General features: G+C 45.3%; 1 protein-coding gene across 4 annotated transcripts in view; it reads left to right on the forward strand.

The window, feature by feature from the left end:
• Positions 1-13850, forward strand: part of LOC116318546 (signal-induced proliferation-associated 1-like protein 2) — an 82312-nt gene extending 68462 nt beyond the window's left edge. For 2 of the 4 annotated variants that reach the window (XM_031737567.2, XM_039621688.1), the window contains exons 15-21: positions 719-988; positions 4247-4385; positions 7403-7622; positions 8916-9047; positions 11199-11316; positions 11448-11523; positions 12014-13850. In XM_031737567.2, coding sequence (XP_031593427.1) covers positions 719-988; positions 4247-4385; positions 7403-7622; positions 8916-9047; positions 11199-11316; positions 11448-11523; positions 12014-12160 — 1102 coding nt within the window. In that variant the 3' untranslated portion in view covers positions 12161-13850. The remainder of the gene's footprint in view (positions 1-718; positions 989-4246; positions 4386-7402; positions 7623-8915; positions 9048-11198; positions 11317-11447; positions 11524-12013) is intronic. The other 2 variants (XM_031737568.2, XM_031737569.2) reach the window with 2 other exon arrangements.
• Positions 13851-14393: the final 543 nt, after the last annotated feature.

Below are 14393 nucleotides of genomic sequence, written 5' to 3' on the forward strand. Positions count from 1 at the left end.
GCATTGTAAATAAGCAGAAAATGCCTCCATGTGATTTGAGTGCACTGACCCTTTAATGTGTTTTGTCAGTTGATATTTGACTAAATATTGAAAGGACAAAGTTCAGGGGGAATATTCACATGACAAACTGCAACTGAATCCTCTTCCAGTGTAGGTTGAAGGGCAACTTGATGTTTTTAGATTAAAGGGGGGTTTATTGCCCTCATGAACGGCTCCATATTTTTTAGGAAACTACGCAAGTAGCTTTGCGTGATTCACACAATCATTACTTATCCTATATCGGGCCTTAGTGCCTTTTCAATTGATCCTCTGTCTGAGCTGTTTGAACTCCTCCCTCTGTAAAAGCCAGCTTTCTTCCTTCCTTCCTTTCTTTGTTGCCCCACAGAAACAGACAGTTTGAGCCTACGTGTTTTCACCCTTGTAAAAGGATACAAATGACAGAGAATAAGGAAAAGCGTAGAGAACCCAGCGGCATGGAGACCATTCGTAAACCATTGTCCGTTTAAAGAAGTCATCCTAATAGGGCTTTTCTTTACATCTGACATGTTGCTAGCACCATTTCTATTGCTAATGCTTGTTTATGTTTTTATGATTTTGCCTTTTTTTTTTTTTCTCTGTTTTTAAATTCATTCATTTTGTGGTCACTTTTGAGTTATGTTATACCTTTTTTTTTTTTTTTTTTTTTCTTTTTCTTTTTTTCTTTCTGCTGTTTCATCAGTGGCTCACACCACTCTGGCAGCCCCCTGGCCCGTGGTGCCAGATACTGTATGTCCGCTGACTCCTCCAAGGTGTACACCATCCCACAGACCAGCAGCTCAGGGCCAGAGCTGGTACAGGGGTCCGGGCTTGGGCCCGGCTCAGAGGCTTGTGGACAGGCACGCACACAGTCCGGTTGCAAATTCACAGTGGGCGCGAAGGCGACTGATGATGATGATGATGATGATGCTGCCCACAGCACTGAGGAACCTCCCAACATTTCAGAGTGTGGGTGAGTGTATGTGAGAGTGAAAGCAAGAAGACCATGTGTGAGAACATCAGCAAATGTGCAAAAAAAACCTACAAAAACAAAGAAAGGTTTCAGCTCACGTGCTTCACAGCGATTTTATCACTAGCTAGTAGGCACATTTAAATAAAACACCCTTTAATCGCGCTCTTGTCAGCACATTTTTCTCTCAGTCTTACTGCTGCATCTCCACCTCAAACCCAACCCCACGATCAGCCTACACAGAGTGGCCTTGATTGAAGCAGACAGCCACAAAATAAATAAGCTCAGTGAAGCTGTGGACATAATACACTTGGCACATGTCACTTACGGTTATTGATCGCTCCCGTGAAGCCGCGTCCCTGTGGATTGCCAGGCTCGACCATCTCTGCTGGGAGCCAAGCATCAAGACACGCACGGGAACACGCACGCTGTCGCACATGTAGTCTGAGGACCCCCATCTGCAGAATAGCCTGTATCGCACAGAAAGAGGAACGTATGCAATCCTCAGTCTATATGAGCAGTGATGACTGACTGTATCTGTCGGGTGATTAAATGGTTTTGCTGTAGAGAACAGAGAGCCATTGATGGTGAAAGCGAAACAGCTTTTACGGTGTGAGTGTAGCTGTGTGTGTGTGTGCACTGATTTGGAGGATGTTTGCGAGCGGGGCGTGTTTTGGAAGAGAGAGTGTGAGATTTTGCCCTGGAAGGAACCCCGTGCTCCAGCTCCCAAGTAATTTCATTTAGGCTGTGAAATTTGCTACTTACGGTTGTGTGATTGATCGCATGCACTGAAGTCATCTTCTGCCAACTTATGAAAAAGCTCCGTAATTCAGTTACCCACCCCATTGTTTGTTTATATATTCCTACCGTTTTATTTCATCTTACATAACAGCGCCTCGTGATAAATGGCCTAATATTACTCACAGATATTGTCCTAACATAATGAAGTTTCTCTTTCCCCCCATTCTAAAAAGTTTTCTCATTTGTTCTAACGCTGTGTGTAAGCCTGGATGTGTAACAGTGCTTCTAACCGTGGGCTCTTTCTTTCTTGCTTCTGCTTCTTGTTTCAGAGGAGCGGAAAGCTTGTTAACCTTCCTTCTCACAATGCTGTCTGAGCGTTCAAGGTACACAGTTAAGAGTGAACCCTGTGGTCCTGATCTGACACCGCCTGCTTACCCCGCGCACTGCCCCGCCCTCTTTGTACCCCCACTCCTCCTCATGCAGGTGTCAAGTGCTGGTTCTGCCTTGTGGACCGTGCTCAAAGTGGACAGCAACCAGCTGTGCATGAGTGACTGTGACATTTCCACTACAGATTCATACTGCTGTGTACTGTCCATCTAGTATCTTCTCAGTCTCTCTGCTTAAATCTCTATTAGAAGTTTAATTTTAATAACCACAACCAAAGCTATCATCACAATTGCTTCCCTTTGGTTATGTTTCGTCTGGGACAGTGTATTCCCAGCTTTATACATGCATAATATAGCTATCACTCCACCTCACATTATCTGAAGCCCAATAGAAACACTTTTCTATGTGCAGTTAAACTATTTGCTTCTCTCTGAGTGCTATGAACCATTTCTGCTACATTTTAGCTCGGCATATTAGCCGGCTAACTTATGAGCGTGGAGAAATATTTGAGCCAGTCCAGATAGTCGGGAAACTGGAAGGCATGGTGGTGTGGCGGTTAGCAGCGTCACCTCACATCAAGAATGAGGCCCTGCGTTCAAATCCAGTGCAAACTCTTAAATAGCTGTAGGTGTAAAAATGAGCATAAATCATTGTCATTCTCTCTCTGTTAGCACAGCGACAGACTAGCGCCCTGCCCAGGGTGTGTACCCTTTATCTCACCCCATGACAACCTCACATTGGCATGACAGACAATGAATTGGATGGTTGGATGAGTGGTCACATTATTTTGTGTGTGGTCCTTAAAATCTTTCTCTACTGTTAGAGTCTTTAGCCCCAAAAAACCCCAAAAAGCTTGTGCATTACTGCATCTATGGCTTGTCCATGATAGGAGAAACAAAAGCAGGGATCAACACTTATACGTCCTTCTCTTTTGGATCTCTCTGCTGTTTCTAACTGGGCTAAGTCTAAAATAATTTTATCATCTTTTTCACAAGCTCTCAGACTTTGTATTAAAAACAGGTGGATGAAAACGTACTTTCTTTCTTTTTCACCGCTCCTTAAGAAGTTAATTATACACTGTAGGTATTTAACAGATGCCAGTGAACAGCAGAGTAATATTTAACTCCAAAGATGAGGGCTTTAATGTTGTTCCAGTTTTCTCATAATTATGGCTCATTTACTTTGGGATAAAATGGACAGGTCAAGGTAGAGTGGGAAAACAGAGGACTTTTTGCTGCAGTTTTTGGCATCAAACAACAAGTGTACAAAATTCAGTTAACTGCACTTATTTTTCTGGCAAACAGAATAGAGCAAACACGGTACATATATTTAGGAACTGTTCTCCGTGTTGCCAAAAGCTTAATACAGTGCGGCTCTCAGCAACAGTGTCTGGAGGTAGCCATCATAACTAGGCTGTCCCATCGTCTAACCATCTAGCGAATCTCCCTGCGGCCATCTAACAGCCTGCCAACAGCACTCAGTGTGTCAAGCTCAGGCTGCTCACTTAAAGCAGAGGTCTCACAGCCACATGACTTCCCCAGCCTGGTCGGGCACATCTTCCGTGCCCTGTAACCTCCCCTGTAAACTCTCCACACCCTCAGAATCATTTAAATGTTCTCAGACAAAACCCTGCTGACAACCACACTGCCAACAAAACATGTCACCTCTTGTGGGTCCTTCTCCAGCCCTGTCTAACAGCTCTCATGTCTCCCTCTGTTGTTGTTGTTGTTGTGAACACTCCTTTAGTCGGTGCTTTCCACTTGTTTCTGGAAGTCATTTCTGTCCCAAACCCTTGTTTTCCCTTCTACCTCTCACAGTGCTTGGCTGGATTTTATTTGCAGCCTGTGTAATCATGGTTTTGGCACAGTGATGTGGAACAGGGTAAGATTTGGATATAAGTTCCCTCCCTTGGTCCTTTTCCATCCCCGTTATCCTGCATTCACCTGACTAGCATGGAGCAGGGAAGCACCTGATGTTGGCATGATAAGACGGATCCCTGTCCCTGTTCTCTAAGTAGCCGGGATTACCTCTGAACCCAAGCTGTGATGGCTCCAACGTTGCCCCCCTTGGGATGTATTTTGTGTGACCCTAGTGATGAGCCATGCTCTTCTTTGCCCTCTGTGTCATCTACAGGCAGTTGTACGCACAAGAGGCTGCGTGCCGGCTCCAGGCCACTGAGCGGGATGGAAAATCTCTGCAGAGACTCTCGAAAGAGGAATACGTTAAAATGATGCTGCCCGACAGCCCACCAGGAGAAGACAGGAGTCGCAAGGTGAGGGCATTGATGAAACCCTAACCTCTAATGTATCATTATTATGATGTCCTGTGTAATATGCAAATAAATGTCACTTCACAATTCTGTTATTATACTGACACGATGTATCTACAAAAACCTCAGACGATTTCCTCCTTTTGAATAAATGCAGCGCAGAACCAGACCTGAAAATCTCTTTCTCCAGTGAAAGCAGGACAAACATCTGCTGGCACTGCTGATAGGATTCCTCCCTCTCTCTCTCCTTCTCTCTGGACACAGGACCCTTTCAGTCACCACTGACTGGCACAGTGTTTGGTTAATTTAATTTCTAACAAGGGGCTGAGTTTACTCAGTCGGGATGTCATGGATTAAAGGCAGGAAGTTCCAGAGAGCGCATCGATGTTTGATGTTTCTGGGTCCTGCAGTCTCTATTAATTGCATCTCGAGTTCCCTGCACCATCCCCCCCATCCATTATCTACCAGGAAGGGACTCTGGAGATGTACAAATGGGTTATTTTTGGACGCTGCTCAATTCTAATACAAATGCACTTCAGTTCCCTGGAGAAGACGGGCATGTCCTCTGGCACAGACAGGCCTCGTCCCTAACACGAAGCAGCAGTCCACTGATTCGTTTGTCTTGCCTCCAACCATCGAGCTTACGGTTTACAAAATCTGGCGCTTGCAAGACAACTAGGCAGCGTCAGCACCTGTCTCAAATGAAAGCATGCGTGTCAAGCTTGTTTGGATACACGTGATATTGATGTAATTTTGCTTCCCACGAATAAAGAAAGCTCAGTAACCAGTACAAAGGTGCACTGATTGTCATATTCACCGAGCAGCAGGACCTCTGTTGTCACACTCTCCTGTCAGATTCGGTGTGATAATGTAGTGCGTGGAACAGCAATCTGGGAGGGCACGGGGCCAGGCACTCCAAAGCATAGACACATATGTTCCCAATAAACACATACTGTTCTTTTCTGGGAGCAGCTTCTCTGCATGTTTTCAGTCATCAGCTGGCACATAAAGACATCAAATCACAGTAATTATATGGTGCACGGTTGGTTTATTTCTAATTCTTATATAAAACAGTCTGACCTGATTAATTTCGAAGTTAACCTTTACTATAGATTATGTTTAATTAACGCATGTGTCATTTCCGGTACTCGCCCGTGGCCTTTCTTTGTGTGGCTGAGCAGGTGCAGACAGATTTCCCTTGCCAGCCACAGTGTCCGCTGGGACGACCTTCTATGGACAGGCAGACCATTGTGTGGCTGACGCAAAGGAAAGGCCGTTCACAGCTTATTTGCCCACAGTGTTCCTCTTTTGAACCTCCTGTGGGAAAGAAAGAAAAACGATCTGAATAGGTGGTTGTCCAACACATCCTCCCGAGTGGCACGTCATTGGGTCTTTGTTCGGTGCGGGCAGCGAAGGAAAAAAAAGTCGGGAAAATCAGGAAAATCTAGGTGGATGTGCCACTGCTGCTTTGACTGATAAGAGTGTTACTGCTCTACAAAAGAATTCAAAGCCCGTACAGCCCTAAAGCAGGCTGAGACTGTTGCCAGCTGAGGTGGATTTAGGCATACTATAATAGTCAATAATCTTGCAGGTTTTATTAATACAGTATTTTCTCCAAATGTGCACAGCAGGTACAGTTAACCAGTGCCAGGATGTGTTCAGAGAGCTTGTTTTGATGTAATAAATAGATGGCTTTATAAAGAAAAACATTAAGCCCAATTGGAATTGCTTTCATTTGCCGTGACTCCATTTATGGGTGCTCTAAATCTGCGCTCTTATGCTTTATATAGGATCAGCAAATCCTGTTTTAAAGTTGTTTTGATGAGCGAGAGCCTTGGGAGTCTAATCTTGTAAAGTTGGGTGGGAAAACTTGCAATAAGAGACAACCTTGTCAAGCTAAAGCCTCTGAGGTGGTCTTTAGAGGCAGTAGATGTACGTTGCTTTGAATTCCTGTATATATTTCTCACTTTAAAGACAGACAAGATGTTTGTTAAATTCTCACCGTGGGATTTGTCTTTGAAATGGAGATGGCTGGGTGTTGGCTTTGCGGGTTTACTAGTCTAGTGTAGGTTACAGCTGGGAAGCAAGGGAAGACGTTTACCCATCTGGCCAAATGCTCCGCATATCATTTGTGGCTACTTTTGACGTCGCTGCTGCTGCATTTATGTTAGCTGAACAGCAACATAACGGATGGGATCTGGCTTTGTGGTTTTCTGGGTTTAAAGAGGAGATGCTCTGTCAAAACTGTGGCCAGCTGTAACACAGTGGTGTCTTTGCAGTGATATCCCATGTAATTCTCTCTCCAAAAGACATCCCCTCAGGGTGATGCTACTTCTCAAGCCCTAACAGCTTTTTTTAATTGTTTATTCTGACCTTATGCACTCTTTGATCGCAGCATGAATCATTCTGATTTGGCCTCTACTTGTCTCTGCCATATGAGCTCTCTAATTGCACTATTATACCAAAATACTGGAAGGCAGGCAAACTTCAGATGTGTAGACGAACACGAGGCAGAATATTGTTTTATACTTGCTTTTTTGTTTAAGTTAAATTACCCACAATTATCCTTGTAATTGTCCAGATGTCAGCCTCACACATGTATACGACACTGTGGTTAGTTCACCCAGTTGTCTGTATCCTCCTCACCATCCTAAAGACTTCTCCACTGTCGCCTCATATTTTTTCCCTTTCCGTCTCGCTTTGTGAAACCTGCACTCTGCTTTAGCATTAAACTCAGCGACTACTTGTTGCCACAGGCTTCTGTCACCACCTCCTCCAGCCCTGTTATTCCCCGTCTTCCAGACACTCTCCAGCTGTGCTCAACCATCTGCATTTTCCTGAACGCATAGACTGTAAATGATTCCTGACACCTCTCCCCCGGATGTTCCCCGTTTAGCCCACCCAGTTGCCCAATCGTGTATGCCTCTTGTGCGGAGGAAAGGCAGAGCATGGGGAATGTGCATCTAGGATTGTTTTCTTTGTTATGAGTAATGGTTGACAAATTGTTCTCATCTTCTCAGGTGTCAGCAGTGGACAGCTTGTCCCCCAGACGCTCGCTGTACCGAACGCTGTCCGACGAGAGCGTGTGCAGTAACCGGAAAGGCTCGTCGTACGCCAGCTCGCACAGCTCCATGCTGGACCAAGCCATGCCTAACGACATCCTATTCAGCACCACCCCACCTTACCACAGCACGCTGCCGCCTCGCATGATCCACAACCAGGGCGCGTCCAACCTGCGGAGTAAGTACAGGCAGCGAAACGCTCGACGGGCCGGCTCGGTGAAAAAACACACAAACAGAAGGCAGGAAGGCTAATATACACTTTTCTCAATGACGCTGCTGGATTATCAATCCTCTTCTCTGGCACCGGATAAGAGCCAGGATATCGAGACTCGTTCAAAGAGCCACTTGAGTCCTTGCTGATATCATAAGCACAACTGGTACACACTCCAGCAGCACTCCTCAATATAGCCATCTAATTGGAAATGGGTGAGGCTACTTGCAAGGGACCTGCCGCTCCGTCTGCATTAAGCAGACACCTGTCACTGCTGGCTAATATTCCCTGCTCCACTGTTCTCCCAGCATCCACTGAATATGTATTAGCGATGAGAGGTGTGATACGTCCTGCCTGCTGCTTTAGGATCTCTGACATGAACATGCCTATTTTTCCATGAGGAATGTCACAATGTCTGTCATACATAATGTTTCATTCACTCATCAGTCCCTGCCAGCCACCCCTCTCTGTCCCTCCTGTCTCATTTTCGTACCATCCCTTTTCCGTCTCCCGCTGCTGTCCTTAGATAGAAAATGGCTTTTGGAAAGATTTTTTTTTTTTCTCTTCGGCCTCTTCTGCCTGTCAGTCTGATGGATTCCTGATTGTTTTGAAGGGTAGTTGAGAGCACAGGCTCTCCCTTTCCCGTACTGAAGCAGCCCCAATTTGGTAAACAGTGAATTACTCAAGCTCCAAGACGCTGGGTAAATTGAAAGGAGAGTGTCAGCGTCACCTCAAGCTCTCTGTGTCTCTTCTCTGCTTCTCCACTCATGCTTTTCTAAATGCCTCTCTGCAGAGTGGGAGCTTGTTTATTGCATTCTCTGTCTTTCAGGGCTGAGAGGGGGGGAGGGCAGGAGGGACAGAGGGGAGGGAAAGGAGTTATTGATTGAAACATGAAGACATTCACTTAGACAAGTCGTTTATCGCCCCTCAGACAGCGACTCACGAGTGCCACACAGAGAAGGTGGTTTTAATGTGACTCTTGCCTATCATGCTGTTACACAAATCCAGAACTTGGCTTTTCAAAAGGTTCCCAACCTGCTGGAGGATTTCGCCAGATGAGCGAATATAGATTAGGTGTTTGGCAGGAGTTAGGCTAGACAAAAGCCATCCCACTTCAAATCGTCTCTCTGGCTTCCCCCCCCTCACCATTCCTTTCCCCTAACCCCTTTTGTCTGATGCAAACTGATGGGTGACTCAACGATTAGCCCTAAACTCAGGCCAGGCCTAGACACTGATCGGCGTGCCTGCCTGTCTCTGCAGATGAGTTTTGGTTCTCTGACGGCTCCTTGGCGGACAGGTCCAAGTTCAGCGACCCGGGCCTCATGCCCCTCCCTGACACTGCCTCTGGGCTGGACTGGTCTCACCTGGTTGATGCAGCACGAGCCTTCGAAGGTAACCAGCCTGGCTGAAGCTGCTGGCACCTTGTGTAATCCACTTCTACTCCCCACCCCCTCCTCCTGGCTGCTTAGCGTGTGTGACTGTGTGTTTTGTAATCTGCAAGTGCCCGCTTGCTTGAATGTGCAGATTTGTGTGAGCTGTGTGTTTTCTTCTAGTTGCTCCTAAGTGCTTCCGGAGGTTACTTTTGGGAATCCTCCTGCTTTTTGCACCTCTGCCCCGGGCCCCTTTGCAATTTCCTATTAAGAACAAAGCCATCATTTCTCAGCACTGACATGGAGCTAATCTTCCCACCATAAAGCCAGCAAGTCATCATTCGGGTTTTCAGAGTGTTGCTGCTTTTCTGTTATGGTTAAGGTTTCGTTTGTTAAGTTTGGGATAATTTATGCTCCCCTCTTGACCACCAGGTCCGAATGTGATCTCCTGAAAGAAACAGACTTTGCCATTTCGGGGGGTTTGTTGGTATTCAGCTCTGGGACAAGAGATTTAGATATGAAGCTTTCATGTAGACTTATAGGTTGTCTTTCTGTCAAAAACTGAAAGCTGATTATTTCCCCCCCCCTCAATCAAACATTTAAGCCACTCATTTGCATCATAATCTCTTTTCTAATTTAAATACCTTTTTTTGGACCAGTCTCATGCCGGTGTATTTCCCATTTATCACAGACCTGCGCACATGCCATGAGTATTTTTTTTCTTTTTTTCCACTTGAACTCCATTTGACCCTGGACCAGTGAGCAGGCAACATAGCATGTAATCATTTGTTTGTCATAATTAATGAAGTCTTTTGTGGAGATTCTCCTTTGATGCATTTCTTGCCGCACGGCCCGCAGTCTTGTCATTTAACGAGAGACGAATCAGCAGAGTTGATGCAGAGTCTGAGTGGCAGCGGCAAGGCAGTTGTCACGGCAGCCGGGCTGGCCCAGAAAAACGCCGTGTAAACTAGGGGCCTTGTTGCCGAGCAGAAAGTGGCTCCGGGCTGCCATTGTGCCATCTATGTTTAACCAGCTTTGTTTAGAGCCAGTAGGGAAAGAGGCTGGCTTAGATGCAAAGCATTCACGGCATTCATAACCCTTAGTCATGTGGATCCTGAGAGACGGCTCATTTTTATGATGCAAAAAGACAGTTTGGATTGGCTTGCACTATTTAAAAAAAACAAACAAACTGAAAAAACAAAAACTACTGTGCTCTCTTTGACTTTTGCAAGAAGCAGCAGATTGAAGTGAAAACTGGCTTTTTTTGTAGATTTGAACAACAAAGCATGTTGGTGCAGTCGCTGAATGCTCTCGCATGCAGTGTGCACTCGCATAGATTCTCTTCTCTGTAATCTGTCTTTCTGTCCAGTAAGTATGAACCCCGGGTCACGCAAAAACGGCAAGCTGCTTTTCTGCACTTGTCTCCGCTTTTCCTAGAAGTCTTTAATCTTTCTGATGCAGCCATCGAATATGAAGGAAGATGTTCATTCATATGCAAATGAAGACTTGCTCTCCCGTCCCTGCCTCATCTGAAAAACCAACTTCGGGCTCGGCCAGCTTTTGTCTTCGAGTGGATTAGCTTTCATTTGAGGGCTAAATTAATGGAAGGGTTTCCTTAATCTTTTTCTATGAATATGCACAACCCCCCCCATCTTTAGCCTCAGACCAAGGGCTTGAGAAAGAGGTTTCTAAAGAAACGAGTATTAGGCATTAAAACTGAGCAGTCCCCAAGGGTAACATGCCAAGTTTGGGTTTTCCATGGAGCTTTGACAAAGCTTAAGGGCCTGATATGGTAAAACAAGCATGACTGGTGTCTTACAGCTCCCTGGGATCTAGCCCATTATGAGCCAAACAGCTGTCAGAGGAAACTTGGAGGGGTGAGGGCACTGGAGCAACACCCCAGGGACTGACTTTATCTGTAGTAGTCTAGAAATGCTCTGTTTACTACCTTGTTCCCTGCTGTCCGGTTATAGATCTCTCAGCAAGGCAGGACCGCTTTTGCAAGAGCACTAAACCAGAGCCATCCATTCATACAAGCCATGAATGAATCGCCCCATCCACTCGGGAATGCATGTGCGAGTGTGTTTATCTGTTCTGTTTTAGTTTAACAAATTTCCTGTTTTTGATTTCAAAGGCAGATTATGACCCATTACTTCACCTGTTCTTTTCCCAGACCAGCGCGTGGCGTCCTTCTGCACCATGACCGACATGCAGCGGGTCGAGGCTCTGCAGATCTCGAGAGAACTGACCAGACGGGTGGTGGAGGCGGAAGGAGCGGCGCTGGAAGCAGAGTAAGCTTCACTGACACACACACACAAGAACTAAGTGAATATTGACTGTTAGCTAAACTGTCATTATTGTTTCATTTCGTGTAAATAAATGACTCTTGGCACCGTCCTCTTCTGTGTTACCCCGCAAACAGCTCCCCCTCCACACTCACTGGCAAAGTCAACCAGTTAGAGGTGATCCTGAGGCAGCTGCAGCACGACCTCAGAAAGGTGAGTCCGCGTCATCCTTTTGTCGATTATGTTTTTGTCACCTTGCTGCGCTCCTTTCGCACATTAGCAAACGACGCATGTCGGTGTCCCACAGCTCAGATGAACAGACATTGAGTAATACGTGCCCCGAGGTCTGTGTAATACAAACTCATCCACTTAATTCAATATCCCGCTTCCTTTCCTTATTGTGTCCCAGCCCAACGTTTCCCCACCTACACTAATGTGCTTAAAATGGAGAGAGGAAATGCGCTTTTATCAGAACAGAGGAAAGGCTGCTTTGCCATGTTAATGCCTCCCATTTACACCACGCTGACGAAAGACGGATGTTCTTGTAATAGCGGGGCTTTTATCAGCCTCTTTTGTATCCATTTATTTTTTGCCTCATGTGCCTCGCGTTGATTGCGTGTGTGTGTGTGTGTGTGTGTGTGTGTGTGTGTGTGTGTGTGTGTGTGTGTGTGTGTGTGTGTGTGTGTGCGTGCCCTGTTTTCAGGAGAAAGAGGATAAGGCGATGCTACAGGAGGAGGTGCAGCACCTGAGACAGGACAACATGCGACTGCAGGAGGAGAGCCAGACCGCAGCGGCGCAGCTCAGGAAGTTCACAGAGTGGTTCTTTCACACCATCGACAAGAAACCCTAAGAGAGAGGGAGAGAGGGAGAGAGAAAGCATGATGGCCTTTATTCCTCACGGGCACCCACTCTACTCCTACTTAAGACTCCCAGATGATCCACAGGCAAACAAACTATAAAACAAACCATTACCAGCCCCCAAGAGTAATCAAGACACTTTCAAACAACCCCATGCTTAGGAGACTATCGTGCAGTCCTGGGTGAGAAACCTGAAACCCCGATCTGGACTTTTACTTTTGGGATCGTCCTCTGTCTGAAGCGCAGGGTCGTGTCTGATTTAACTGGTGAACGAGGCTCTTGGGGAAATACCACCCCCACCTCTATCTCCAGCACTAAAGAGGAATCAAGAAAGACAACCCAGGGCCCCGCCTGTCCACGGGATCTTCTTACAGTAGAGGAATGTAAAGCTCATTTACTGTAGTGAACATATAATCTACCTACGTATGTCGCATCGGTCTACTGTACTGTATACTCAGCTGTACTGTATCATACTGCACACACTGTCACACAGCTGTTTCTGTGCCGGCCGTCACGGACACAAGAAAGTATAGAGGGGCGAGGCGAGAGGGAGGAGGGGAGGAATGTACTGGACATAATGAAGTGGTACTTACTGTCTGCTTGCACCAAGAGGAATCCACATGTGGCGCTCTTGAAACGTACGGCGGGGGGGGGGGGGGAAATGAATGTAGCTCAACTGAGATCTTTACTTTCTTTTTTCTCCTGCTTTCTGGTTTCCAAAGTCGCAAAAGTTTTGAGGTTTGCTGTTTTTCAGATTTTTTTTTTTCTTTGTTTTTGTTTTGTTTCTGATGAATTCCACATTTTCCTTTCCTCTGTGTTGTAATGTAGGGTCACATGGCAGTAATTTTGATGTTTTAAAGGTGCTTTTCCCTACGCACATTTGTCACTAGTTTCCATTCACTGTCACAATGTCCTAGCAATAACAAAGTGGTAGTTACAAAACTGTGTTTTGTTTTTTATTTTAATTTTTTGTTTTTTAAAAGAAGTTACCACACGCGTGAAGAGTTCCTGTCGAGTCGCAGTTGTATTTGACGTGTATTTATGAAACAAGGAAGAGACTGTGCCTAAACTCTTGGTTGTCGGTGGATTGTTTCTCTTTGCTTTTAGTTCTCTTTTTGTAAACACACGCCTTGTCTGTGGCTCACTGATAGAAAAATAAATTGCGTGTGTGTATGTGTGTGCGAGAGAGAGAGAGAGGTTGTGTGTGTGTGTGTGTAGTTTATCACAGGAAAATGTGTTCTTATGCAGTGGTTTCTAGAGCATTAGAGCAAGCGCCAGTGAACCACACTTACAATGCCAAATGTGTTTATTTTCTGTACATACCTGCCACAGAAGTGTCTTGTATTTAACACTATTATTTAAGCTTATTTAACCTAAAGTTGTTTATTTTATTAAGGGTATTTGTTTTGTTTTGTTTTGTCTCCACTAAGGAGAGATGAAGCTCTGTGTATGTTGTAAAGTGTGTAGCTTGCCGGGGCAAAAAAAAAAAGAAAAACAACAACAAAACTATATATTTAAATATATAAATGATGATTTTGGAGATTCCAACATTTGGATGCTGCTAGATTAACAGTTTGCTGGTTTGTATGCTTTTAAAAACTGTCTCTCTCCATGAACTGTCTCATCCCTGGTGAGACATTGGGCGCTTTTTTGTTTTTTTGTTTGTTTTTTTTAAATAAATGTAGTTGTAAAAATAAGTCTTTTGTGCTTCGTCAGTATTTGTTCTTCCGGCCTTGTTACCAAAGCAGCGATTTGAAATTTCACAGGTAGCCTGACATCAGTTGCTTCAGTCTGGTTCGCTGCTGCTGTTTGAAGTCTGTTTCAAAGAAATGGTTTCAGGAAATAAGAGAAACTTATCCAGCCTCTTGCCGGGGGTTAGATGAGAAGATACATGCCACCTTATTTACAGTCAAAGGACGTTTTCATACGACTCTCTGCAGTCCTGTGAAAAGCTAAGCACACTGCATGACTCAGTAGTTTGTAGAAGCACCTTTAGCAGCAACAACTTGAAGTGCTCATTCTGTATGCTCGTCTGTATGACTGATGGAAGTCGCTTCAGTTCACTGAGGTTTACAGGCAGTGATGTTTGCACAGCTCTCTTAAAGTCCCACCACAGCATTTCAGTCAGGCTCTGTTTGGACTTCGACTAGGCCATGCAACGCCTTGATTTTTTTCTTTTTTTTAGCCACTCTCATGTACCTTTAGTGGTGTGCTTGGGATCATTG

This window comes from Oreochromis aureus, linkage group 13 (assembly GCF_013358895.1).
Source record: "Oreochromis aureus strain Israel breed Guangdong linkage group 13, ZZ_aureus, whole genome shotgun sequence".
NCBI lineage: Eukaryota > Metazoa > Chordata > Actinopteri > Cichliformes > Cichlidae > Oreochromis > Oreochromis aureus.